This window comes from Salvia hispanica, chromosome 5 (genome assembly GCF_029641045.1).
Source record: "Salvia hispanica isolate PSC_SH4W2 chromosome 5, Shi_PSC_v1, whole genome shotgun sequence".
Taxonomy (NCBI): domain Eukaryota; kingdom Viridiplantae; phylum Streptophyta; class Magnoliopsida; order Lamiales; family Lamiaceae; genus Salvia; species Salvia hispanica.
Window position 1 is genome coordinate 8,498,165 of NC_142696.1, and position 12,414 is coordinate 8,510,578.

At 37.7% G+C, this 12,414-nt stretch overlaps 2 protein-coding genes and 1 pseudogene across 3 annotated transcripts; 1 reads left to right on the forward strand and 2 right to left on the reverse strand.

The window, feature by feature from the left end:
* Positions 1–372: 372 nt before the first annotated feature.
* LOC125220139 (protein FAR1-RELATED SEQUENCE 5-like) lies at positions 373–4,642 on the reverse strand. The gene is made up of 3 exons (XM_089058589.1): positions 2,528–4,642; positions 942–1,957; positions 373–847 (listed from the first exon to the last, which is right to left on the reverse strand). The coding sequence occupies exons 1-3, from the start codon at positions 2,686–2,688 to the stop codon at positions 459–461; spliced, it is 1,566 nt and encodes a 521-aa protein (XP_088914715.1). The 5' UTR covers positions 2,689–4,642; the 3' UTR covers positions 373–458.
* A 2,023-nt stretch (positions 4,643–6,665) lies between these two features.
* Positions 6,666–8,791, forward strand: LOC125186386 (putative inorganic phosphate transporter 1-7). The gene is made up of 2 exons (XM_048082741.2): positions 6,666–6,720; positions 7,042–8,791. Exon 2 carries the CDS (start codon positions 7,047–7,049, stop codon positions 8,607–8,609), a length of 1,563 nt encoding a protein of 520 aa, XP_047938698.1. The 5' UTR covers positions 6,666–6,720; positions 7,042–7,046; the 3' UTR covers positions 8,610–8,791.
* On the reverse strand, positions 8,769–9,960 carry LOC125186387 (actin-depolymerizing factor-like; annotated as a pseudogene). The gene is made up of 3 exons (XR_016130723.1): positions 9,807–9,960; positions 9,163–9,428; positions 8,769–9,073 (listed from the first exon to the last, which is right to left on the reverse strand). The product of XR_016130723.1 is annotated as an actin-depolymerizing factor-like (transcript).
* Between the last annotated feature and the right edge of the window lie 2,454 nt (positions 9,961–12,414).

Consider the following 12,414-nt stretch of genomic DNA (forward strand, 5'->3'; position numbering starts at 1 on the left):
ATGTTGAAAAGATGATAAGAGAATTTAAACCCCCTGAATACTAGCTTGTTTGACTTGAGAATAACGTTTTGTAATAGTGGTTTCGAATATAATCACCCAAGATTATCATTTTGTCATTATATAATTCAAAAGTATCATTTTATCTGCTGTGAGTATCATTTTATAATTTTATCAGTCAGAAGTATCATTTTATCAGATTATATATCATTTTGTCAGGTTAAAATATCATTTTATCCGTTGATAGTATCATTTTATCAGCTTATACATCATTTTATAAGGTTATTGTCATTTTATTTGCTGCGAGTATCATTTTTTCAGGTTAAAGTATCATTTTATCAGTTTATAAACAAAAGAATCATGTTATCAGCCAAAATGTCATTTTATAAGCCCAAAGTATCATTTTATTAAACAAAAATGTCATTTTATAAACCAAAAATACCTAAAGAATATAAATGGCTTCAATTTGTCTTCTCATTGACTCTACCACAATTTCTTGAATCATGACGACCCAGCTCATGACATTTACCACACCGTCGTGGAGGCTTATTTGCTTTCCTTATTGCACTCTCCCTCCTTGCTACTCTGCCACTAGCTGATCCTTTGGTACTAACAACGTCTGAAGGATGTACAACAATTACATCAGGTACTGTCATTCCATAAAAATCCTCAACCATCTTCTTCTTTTCAATGACTGAAGGTGCTGCACAATTTCCAAATATATGCTCTTCCAAATCATCAAGACCAGCACTTAACAAACACAAATGATCCATACTTCCCTCAGACTTTTGGACTAATCGATAAAAGTTGGAGAACAACTTTTTCTTAACTTCCTGCTTTTCATCCAAATCTGCAAGATAAAGATAACATTATTACAATAAATACTATCATTTCTCTGACTGAAAAATAGAATTTTTACAAATAAGGTTAAAAATGGAGCACACGTTCAAATGGTTGTTGTTCCTCGGATGGTAGACCATGGGCTGCCTTTAGTAAAGAGCTCTTCAACCACCTTCGACCAAAATATTTCTCAGGAATGAGATTAGCAGACTTATTCTTCAACAAACAAAATATATGACAACATAACAAACCAATTCTGGAAAACTTCTTGCAACTACAGTCGAATGTGTCTTGCTTACAATCATACTTAACATCCCATGTTCTACCATATTGGTCCTTGACCTGATGCATCTTGATGTTATCCTCAACAGTAGTTATAGAAATAATCTCACATACCATACTTATTTCCTGTTGTACATGTTTCAAAATAGAATCAGTGTAGATTGTAGATGCATGCTTCTCAATAGGCAATTGGGTTGACAAATCAGGAATAGTTGAGTAATCCAAGTAGTTCAATCGTGAATTGGCATTCCTTTGATCTCCCACAGCATAATTAAAGAAATTGATGAACTGTACAAGATTTGCACGTGGCTTTGTGTAGTTTTTAAAAAAGCTATTCTCCGATTCAGACATCGATGTAGTCCTAAGAAGCGACCCCATGGAAAAATCTCGAAAATAAGCAGGAACCCAGAATTCTCTATCTTCAAACATTGATCCAAACCAGTGCACGTCTTCTAATCCATACCGTTCCATTATATCATTCCATATTATATCAAACTCATCAGGCTCTAACAAATCAGACCAAACACATGCATTCAACTCTTTTTTGAAATCTTCATTACCAAGTAAAGATTTGGGCAACTTATCTGACACCTTAACCATGATATGCCACATACACCATCGGTGCCTTGTTTGTAAAAGTACTTGTTGAACAGCAAGTTTGATCCCCCAGTCTTGATCAGTGATAATCAATATGGGTGCTACCCCCATGCATCGAACAAAACAGCCAAACAACCAAGAATAGGAGTATCTACCTTCACTTGATAACAAGCCAGCTCCAAATGTAACTGGTCTAGAATGGTTATCTTTTCCAGTGAATGGAGCAAAAATCATGCAATACCTTCAGAATATAACATAAAAATGAATTATATTTATCAGCTATGACTATCATTTTATCAGCCAAAAGTATCATTTTATCAGCTATGAGTATCATTTTATCAGCCAAAAGTATCATTTTATCAGCTATGACTATCATTTTATCAGCCAAAAGTATCATTTTATTAGTAAGAAGTATCATTTTATCTGCTGCAAGTATCATTTTGTCATTATATAATTCAGAAGTATCATTTTATCACCTATGACTATCATTTTATCAGCTATGACACGTCTGAAAAGTATCATTTTATCAGCTATGACTATCATTTTATCAGCCAAAAGTATCATTTTATCAGCTATGAGTATCATTTTATCAGCCAAAAGTATCATTTTATCAGCTATGACTATCATTTTATCAGCCAAAAGTATCATTTTATCAGCTATGAGTATCATTTTATCAGCCAAAAGTATCATTTTATCTGCTGCAAGTATCATTTTGTCATTATATAATTCAGAAGTATCATTTTATAACATAAAAGTAATTTAATTAACAAAAAGTACAATTTTATGTCTATTAGCAACAAAAGTAATATACCTGTTAGTGGTGTATGTTGAGTCAAATGAAATTACATCTCCAATCATATGATAATTTCGTCTTGAAATAGCATCAGCCCAGAAGAATCTAGTTAACTTTCCATGAGATCCTATCTCAATTTCATAATAGAAGGCATCAGATGATTTCTTTTGAGAACACATTAATCAAAAATCATTTGAGCATCTGAACCATCAATATTGGACATAATATCACGATAACCATTTCTAATATCAATAATATCACATCCAACATTTTCAGGTCCACCCATTATCTCCTTCAAAAGTTTGAATGTGAGAGTGGGACCAATATTACACCTGCCACAATCCTCCATAAACCTCCGATGGATAGGATCCAGATTGCGATTGGCCATCATAAAATGCCTATGCTCATCCGCAACCATTAAGTGATTATGATACTCAACAAACTGATAAACCTCATATCCTCTACTCTTGACATCTGAAAAATATCTCAAATTGAGCTTAGCAAGACATTCACACCTAAATGACCGACACCTACGCTTCTTAAAAGACACTTCACTTGATGGGATGCATGACCAGGTATAAAATTCTTAGAGCCTTGTCTGCTGCAAGCTAAATACTGCCACTTAGTAATACCTTGAACTGATTTGTTACCCATTTTACGAATGCCAAAACCAACTGAACGAGCATAATGTTCATAGAAACCAACTGCTTCTACTAATGTATTGAATTTCATACCAATCATTGGCTTCAAAGCATCATCACAAACAGGAATGTACATACCTACAAATCATTTTATCATAGTATCATTTTATCATAGTATCATTTTATCATAATATCATTTTATCCGACAAAACTATCATGTTATGCAGTAAACCTAACATTTATAAGCCAAAAGTATCATTTTAACACATAATCGACAATACATAATATAATCAAATAAGAATTTCAGTACATCAGAAACATAAACCAATCGACAACTAATATTAATCTAAAATCAAATTCAATACATGAATATGAACACAATCAATAAGCTAAATAATAGATAATGATTGTTACCTTCGTTATTTGCTACAGATTCCATCGAAGCAAATTTTCACAGCAATTGAAGAGGTAATCAATGAAATTAAGAATGCAAAATTGAAAACATCTTCCCGATCACAATTATGGAAACAAAATCTGGAGACTACGGAATAATGAACAAATCGAAGAAAATCTGGAGATGTTGAAATAAAATAGGCGAGAAATATGGAAGATGAAGATGAGAGAATCGATCTGTTAATTGTGAAGATGAAGATAAAGGTGAGAGAATTGAGTTCAAACATAATGAAACCGTGAATCGCGCGTTTGGAGTAAAATTCAGAAATTAAATGAAGAAATTACATTTTTACCCCTCTGCGCCTTTTTTATGAAGTAAATCTAAGTTTGAATCTCAACCACAAGATTATCAAATATGTGTGGTCCAGATTTGGTTATAGAGTTATTATGTGATTTGGGGGTTATGATATGATCACATCTCTATATATAGGGGAGTGATCAATTGCTAACTAATTAGCAATCCCAAACTAAGACTAAATCTTAGTCAATAGATTTAAAGATCTAGTGGTTGAAATAATGCCACATGGATTATATTTTTAATTAAGAAAATTAATAAATAAAATTAGAGGATATTAATGTCAATTCTCTCTCATTAAAATTGTCTTAAAACTTTAAATTTATGTAACTCTCTCGATTTAAATTATTTTTTCGCAAAAAATATATCAAATTAAAGATAATTTTATAAGAATTCCAACGAGATCTCAATTGAATATGTTCCTACGACGTTCGGATGATGAAATTTGATATTTTTTATTTTAGTTTTCGTAAATGTTGATAACCAGATTTTTATCAAGAAATACATCAAAAAATCTCAATAAAACCATGTAAAAATCTCAATAAATATGTGTTGATATTTTCTTGTACTAGTGTTGATATTCTTATGTCATATTGTTGATATTTGTAATACACTATGTTGATATAAAAAAACATTCACGAAAATTATCATATGATAACATAATGACGATATTACGCTTTTGTTGATATTTTGTCTACTATTTATTGAGATTCGTAAGATTTAATCTCATCCACTCATTTTAAAATCTAAGGATGTAGATTTGGTCTTGATTTTGGATTAAGTGCTATAAGCATTAGAATATGACCCTATATATATATATATATATATATATAAATATGTATATATATATAGGTTTGTGTTAAAATGACAACCCCTCTTAAAGTGACACTGTGACACCAATTATACAACAATATTATAAACGCTACACATCAATATTCAATACGCTAGACAACAATCTATAGATTGATCTTGTCTAGCGTGTTGGATATTGCTGTCCAAGAAAAATTGTTGTACAGTGTACAACATATTGCTGGCCATCTTTTTAAACCTTTTTTTTGCCACATGGCAGCTTATTATTCGTCACATGTACAAATGATTGACTAGGAATGGTGGTATGGTGTTATTTTAAGAGGTGGTGACACCCTAACATGTCCCTATATATATATGTCTATTTTAAACATTTCGTAGATGTTAAGTTTTGCATACTTAGTTATTTTAGTTTTCAAATTTACGTAAAAATAGTGTAATGTTGAATTAGTTTTCGAAAAATTAACTGAGTCGTACGTTACATGGGGCGGATACTTGTGTGAATAGAGTAGGAGATAGAACTAGGGCCTGTCAAATTGGGTACCTACGGATACCCGATCCGAAATTTTCGGGTACTCGATCCCGAAATTCCCAAAATTCAATACCCGATACCCGACCCGAATTTGATTTTGGGTACCCGAATACCTGACTCGGGTATCCAGTCCCGAAAAATCGGGTATCCAGTCCCAATTGTGATTTTGAATTTTTTTTTTTGAAAATTAACTACAAACTTTTAGAATTTATTTAATATTATTTAATCCAAATTTAATCAATGTTGAAGTACTAATATTCAAGTAAAAATAACTACAAACTTTTAAAAATACAAAATTCTTATAGTAGCTCGAATTTAAGAGAAAATAACTACAAACTTTTAGGAATACAAAATTCTTGTAGTAATTCTAATTTTAAAGAAAATAACTACAAACTTTTAAATATACAAAATTCATAAGTTATACATATTAAAAATTTTATCCATCCACAATAAGTCAATAACTATCAAAATTCAAAAGTTCAAACATTCATCCTTTATAAATATCACAATTCAATAATTCATAAGAATCAAGATCTAACGATAATATTATAAAAAAATTCAAAATTATAAATATCACAAGTCAATAAAATTAAAATTTAATTAAAAAATTAAATTACATATCTTATATGCTAACTATTAAGTATTAATTAAATTATAGTTAAGAAGTAAAATTACATTTAGTTATAATGAAAATATAATTTATTAATTTTAGAAAATAAATCGGATAATTCGGGTATACCCGATCGGATATCGGATAACCCGATACCTGATAATCCAAAATTCTCACTACCCGATCCCGATCCGATGCCCGAAAAATCGAGTTTCGGATATTCAATTATCCGACTTTTTTGGGTTTGGATATCGGGTATCCAATACCCGATATCCATTTTGACAAGCCTAGATAGAACGATAAAAGGTGAGTAAACGGAGAGCTGCAGTTAATAGCAGTAGTAATTAGTAGTATTCGCAACGATGGATTTTTAGTAAAACAAACACACTGAATAAAGGTTGGGATGTCATCACATTTTGTAGTTCCGCCACTATATTATGTTGATCAATCGGTTCTGAGTCTAAACAAACCAATAAAAAACATGAGCCACATATAATTTCAAAATAATAGTAATAAATAAGGATTATATGATTTAGTATCAATGAATTAGTCAATACGTTATGCGTCTCTTAGATTTAGACACTTTGGATTTAATTTGCAAGTATTATTATAGTATAAAAATAAGAGTGGTATTATATAGTAAAAAAACACAGCAAATTTGTAACCGAAATGTGGGTGACATCCAACAAATGCTGAAAATAAGGTTAAACTTTATGGCTGGTTTAAACAGAGAAGCCGAAAAAAAGTGAGAATATACCTAAGTAGATTCCATCTGGCAACCTCATATATATAAATACATATTTGCATTTGCATACTTGATCTACACATAACTCGTTCCTTTTCTGACTGTACCAACTCTCCCTCTCTTAACAGGTGACTGATTTATTTTTATGATTTATGCATGTCATCTTATTATTTCGATCCATGATTCGTATCTATTTGTTCTTGGTGTCTTATTATATATCTATGATTCCATGCTGAATATAATGCTTTTTCATTAGATCTGATTACAAATTGTTATTGATCTGATTCACATGCATTGCGACGATTGATTGATAATTTCATCACAATTTCGTGTCTGGATTATTATTAGAGTGAGAATTTTGAGTATGAATTCATGATTATTGACGAATTTTTGAGTATGAATTCATAATTTTGAGTATGAATTCATGATTATTGATGAATTTTTTATAGGAAAAATGGCGGGCGACAGCAATCTAAAGGTGTTAAACGCGCTAGATGTGGCGAAGACGCAGTGGTACCATTTCACCGCCATCATAATCGCGGGGATGGGTTTCTTCACTGATGCCTACGATCTCTTCTGCATCTCTCTCGTCACCAAGATGCTCGGCCGCATCTACTACCACGTCGATGGCTCCCCCAAGCCCGGCTCCCTCCCTCCGAATGTCTCAGCCGCTGTCAACGGCGTCGCCCTCTGTGGCACCTTATTGGGCCAGCTCTTCTTCGGCTGGCTCGGCGACAAGATGGGCCGCAAAAAGGTCTACGGCCTCACCCTCATGATCATGTGCATATGCTCCATCGCCTCGGGCCTCTCCTTCGGCCGCGACGCCAAGGCTGTCATGGCCACCCTCTGCTTCTTCCGCTTTTGGCTTGGCTTCGGCATTGGCGGAGACTACCCCCTCTCCGCCACCATTATGTCCGAGTACGCTAATAAGAAGACCCGAGGCGCTTTTATAGCCGCGGTCTTTGCTATGCAGGGCTTTGGCATCCTAGCCGGGGGCATCTTCGCCATGACCCTCTCGGCTATCTTCAACGCCTACTACAAGTCCCCCTCCTACGAGGCCGACCCCTTCGCGTCCACCATCCCCCAGGCCGACTACCTCTGGCGTGTCGTCCTAATGGTCGGCGCCCTCCCCGCCATCCTCACCTTCTACTGGCGCCTCAAGATGCCCGAGACCGCTCGCTACACGGCCCTTGTGGCCAAGGACGCAAAGCGTGCCGCGGCCGACATGGCCAAGGTGCTCCAGGAGGACATCGAAGCAGAGCAGCAGAAGACTGATGCCATGGTCTCCCGTCAAGGGGACTACGACCTCTTCTCCAAGGAGTTCCTCCGCCGCCACGGCCTCCATCTTCTCGGAACAACTAGCACTTGGTTCCTCCTCGACATCGCCTTCTACAGCCAGAACCTCTTCCAGAAGGACATTTTCAGCGCCATCGGCTGGATACCGCCCGCCCAGACCATGAACGCCCTCCAAGAGGTCTACACCATCGCCCGTGCTCAAACGCTCATCGCCCTCTGCTCCACCGTGCCGGGATACTGGTTCACTGTGGCGCTCATCGATGTCATTGGCCGCTTCACGATCCAGCTCTCCGGATTCTTCTTCATGACCGTTTTCATGTTCGCCCTAGCCATCCCGTACCAACACTGGACTCAGCCAGAGCACAGGATCGGGTTCGTGGTGATGTACTCGCTCACATTTTTCTTCGCCAACTTTGGGCCTAATGCCACCACATTTGTTGTCCCGGCCGAGATCTTCCCGGCCAGGTTCAGGTCCACCTGCCACGGGATCTCGGCTGCGGCCGGGAAGTTCGGGGCTATTATAGGGGCATTCGGGTTTCAGTTACTAGCACAGAGCCAAGACCCGAAAAAGGTTGATGCTGGTTACCATCCAGGAATTGGGGTGAAGAATTGTTTGATTGTTTTGGGAGTAGTGAATCTTTTAGGATTGTTGTTCACCTTCTTGGTGCCTGAGACCAAGGGCAAATCTTTGGAGGATGTGAGTGGCGAAAACGAGGATTGATTTGAGACCATTTTTGTCTAATTCAGGTTAATTAAGTTTTTCCTTTGATTTTTATTTGATTTAGTGTTCATTTGAGTGATGATGTCTCTCCTAGTAATAACGGAGATGAAAGACTAGACTTGTATTAGATGTATACTCGTCCTGTTTTTCCATAGACTATGCCGGTTCAATATTTTCACTTTTATATCTTTCTGCATTTATGATTTGAATACAATGTTGCACAAGTCATTATGGAAGTAAAAAGTAGTAGTTGCAATTGAAGTTTACAGAGTAACATTTTTTCACCTTGTTGTTGTATGTGGATAACACAGATGTGGAGGTACATCGCGTTCAGTGGGCGCGATCCTTGATGACATCGAGCTCCATTTCAGCGGGGTCAGTGGCTTGGATGTCGTAATGAATGCAAACTGTTTTTGGAAGTAGCATAGAGCATCTTGGAACGAATTCTAGACACTGCAGGAGACCTGATCACATTTCATATGTATGGATGGCCTTATTATTATCTTCATGTTTGATACTGATTATGAAAAAGATAGTACTATTTCTCACTAACCAGGCAATGAAGAAAATCTTGCTCTTTCGACACTTGTCCGTAGTGACAAAATCGAAATCATAGACCGCATATCGACAATCGTTCTGCGGCAAGGATTCTGCAAAATCTTGGTAGTCTTGAGCTGGGCCGCCGGTCTTGTCAACAACAACCTCGTTTTTCTTTTCATCGATCTTGAAAATCACGTAACGATAGCCCTTCTTTCTCTTAAGCTCCATGAATGTGTGCTTGCTCTCATCAGCAACTCCCACACCACAAGATGCATTTTGCTGACCAAGTATATATCATTCATTCTCTCATTATAGTACTATTTCTTAAATTCCAACTAATTTAATGAACAAGAGCACATCAGCCTATAACATTTAGCATACAAGACAAAAAACATGATTTCTTCACAACAATAATTGCATATCAGATTCAAATCAAGAAACATACAAGTATTATGTCTGATTCAAGGAAAAGAATATACTAAAATTCATGAAAATAAGCCATCCAAACTGGTAAAACTAAATTAAAAAATTTATGTCATGAATCAAATTTTGTAGGACTACTAGCTAGCTAATCCCATTTAAGTTATACACTTGAAAAAATGAATGATCACATAAGCAATGAAACAAAGAGTGATGGTCTAATACATTTATACATACCTCTCTGATTCTGAAGGACATGGATGAAATGGCGGATGAATCGAAGAGGGCTTCCAATTTTTTGCAAAGACAAAAAAAAAATCTAGTCTTTTTTCTGGTTTTGTGATAGGAATGGAATTAAGAATATGGTTAGAAAGTTTTCGACGGAAAGGCAGAATATATTCGACAACACAGCAAGCAAATGCATAAATATTCTTCACACGTCACTAGGAGATATTTTTGGGTACGACTAGAACTTTACAGCGTCTAATTGCTTTAGGCCATCATCATGCGTGCATCAATACCGTCTCAATATCATCTCATCCCTGCACATATTCATGGGTCCTACTATACTTTTTACCCCATCTCTTAACTAAAAGACAATACTTGCATCCATCCATCTCTTAACCATCTCATCCCTTAACTATTCATTCAATTTCATTTTTTATTTTTATTTCCAACAAATTCAACTAATAAAAACACACTTCATTAAATAAAATAAAATTATAATTTAAAATTCTAAAAAAATAAAAAAACACATAATTAAAATCATAAAAAAAATAAAAATGCATAATTTAAAATACGCTAAATTAAATTATAAAAACTACTCCGCCGGCGAATCATCCTCGAAGGCGATGGTCGTGCCCTCAAGCTAGGTGGAGGCGGAATACCAATTTGATTTGCCAGATACTCAATTCCGGCAAGATGGGCTTCATATTGGGGAGGCGTCATGCAGGCTGTGTCAGCCATCGTGGCGGTGAAGTACATGGACATTAGGCTGTTCAACTGCCCTTGGGTGCCCGAGCCCGAGCCCGCCTGGCTTGATTCTCCTCGATCCCCCACCCCCCCTCCCTGTAGCCGCCTTCGCCGCCTTAGTCCCTTGCGGCCGACGACGTGAACCGGAGGAGCCCCTTGCATCGGATGTCGGGAACTCAACCTCTTGTGAGGCGTTGCCTGACCCGCCTTCCCCGCCCTCACTAGACGAGTATTGGCCACCCGCCATATGCTTCGTGCGTTTCGACCTCGCACCCGCTGCGGAATCGATACCACCAACCCATCTATCAAGATGTTGCACCGCTGGCCAAACATCGGGATGTTTGAAATCTTAGCCGATGTCGGATTTAGACGTCTGCAGAGCCACTCTCAGAGTGTCGGCTCCACTGGGCTTCGCTTTGGTGTTGCTCCGCTTCCCTTCTGTAGATCCCACAAAATTTTTTGACATCTCTGTCGGCTCGCTCAAAATGAGTACGGGGCATCTTTAGGTTGCGGCTGAAGGTCTTGCTCGGCCTTGTTCGGTTGTATACCACGGTGACCCTTTCCCAAAAATCCTTGCGGTTTATTTTATTCCCGATGATGGGATCGTTCGACGTGCTGATCCACGCGTCGAAAATCGCCATCGTCGCCGCTTGTGAGTATGGATTAAGGCCGCCGTCCTCATCAAGGTCCTCCACCGCTTCCGAAGTGTGTTCCTTCGGAATATCCTCCCTAATTTGGGATTATCCTTGCGTTTGCCTATGCCTCGCGGTGGAGGCACGATAGTATGCATCAACTGGAAAAGATGGCGTTTGATATATTGGCGTTGATGAGCCTTGGGTGCTCGGCGACGAACCCTAATTTGGGATTATCCTTGCGTTTGCCTATGCCTCGCGGTGGAGGCACGATAGTATGCATCAACTGGAGAAGATTGTGTTTGGTATATTGGCGTTGATGAGCCTTGGGTGCTCGGCGACGAACCGGAACCACCCAAGAAGTTGATCATGCCAGCCCAGTCGCCAAACGCGTTCAAGTCGTAGCCGCCATCGCCACCAGAGCTTCCGTCACCACCGGACATTTTTGCACAAATTGGAGAGGAAAGAGAGATGGTTTTTGTGTTTGTGTGTGGAAAGAGAGAGTGTAGTGTTTATGTGTGGAAAGAAAAAATGGCAGGGGGGTTATTTATAGAACATTGTAGGAAAAAAGGGGAAACGGGCAGGAAAAAACGGTAATTTTTTTTAAAATTTCAGATTTAAAAAAAAATTAAAAATAGCAAAAAACAACGCCCACTCGCGGGACGGCGAGTGGACGTCACACCGTGCACCAGAGCTTGCTACGTGGCACTGGCGCGTGGCGAGATGGACCGCCGTCCCTCCCGACCGACCGAGACACGCGATGAGACGAGATGCTTGCAGTGACATCTCGCTACGGTCTCATCTCGCCGGAACGAGACCGAGACCGCAGCGGGATGCCGCTGTGGATGCCCTTAGTACTCTGTGTATCCCGTCACAAATGAAACATTTATTTTTTGGCATTAGATTTTATATAAGAGAAAAGTAATTCGCAAACCCGGTCAAACAAAAAAAAATATTTCCAACGTCCCCCAATAAGAGTCATATTTTGTCACTTCAGTCCGTCCGACAATAAGAGCATCCCCATCCGTGCTCTTAAATAAGAGCGCGGAGATGGGCCCAGACCCACTTTTACTCCTTCTCCTTAGCTAAGAGCACAACACCCACATCCGTGCTCTCCCGCAAGGACAAGCTCAAGGGTCCCACCATTCTATTATTCAATTTAAATACTTCAATTACTAAAAAACTTTTCTACAATATAAAAATACATTAAAATATAAAAAATACATAATTAAAAGCCTAAA

Bases quoted from the DNA above. Each gene is read 5' to 3' on its own strand.
- LOC125220139 (XM_089058589.1), bottom strand. From the start codon at position 2,688: ATGTGTTCTCAAAAGAAATCATCTGATGCCTTCTATTATGAAATTGAG. The intron at 1,958-2,527 runs GTATATTACTTT...TATATTCTGAAG, and splicing joins TCAACATACACCACTAACAG to GTATTGCATGATTTTTGCTC. The intron at 848-941 runs GTGTGCTCCATT...TTTATCTTGCAG, and splicing joins GGAACAACAACCATTTGAAC to ATTTGGATGAAAAGCAGGAA.
- LOC125186386 (XM_048082741.2), top strand. From the start codon at position 7,047: ATGGCGGGCGACAGCAATCTAAAGGTGTTAAACGCGCTAGATGTGGCG.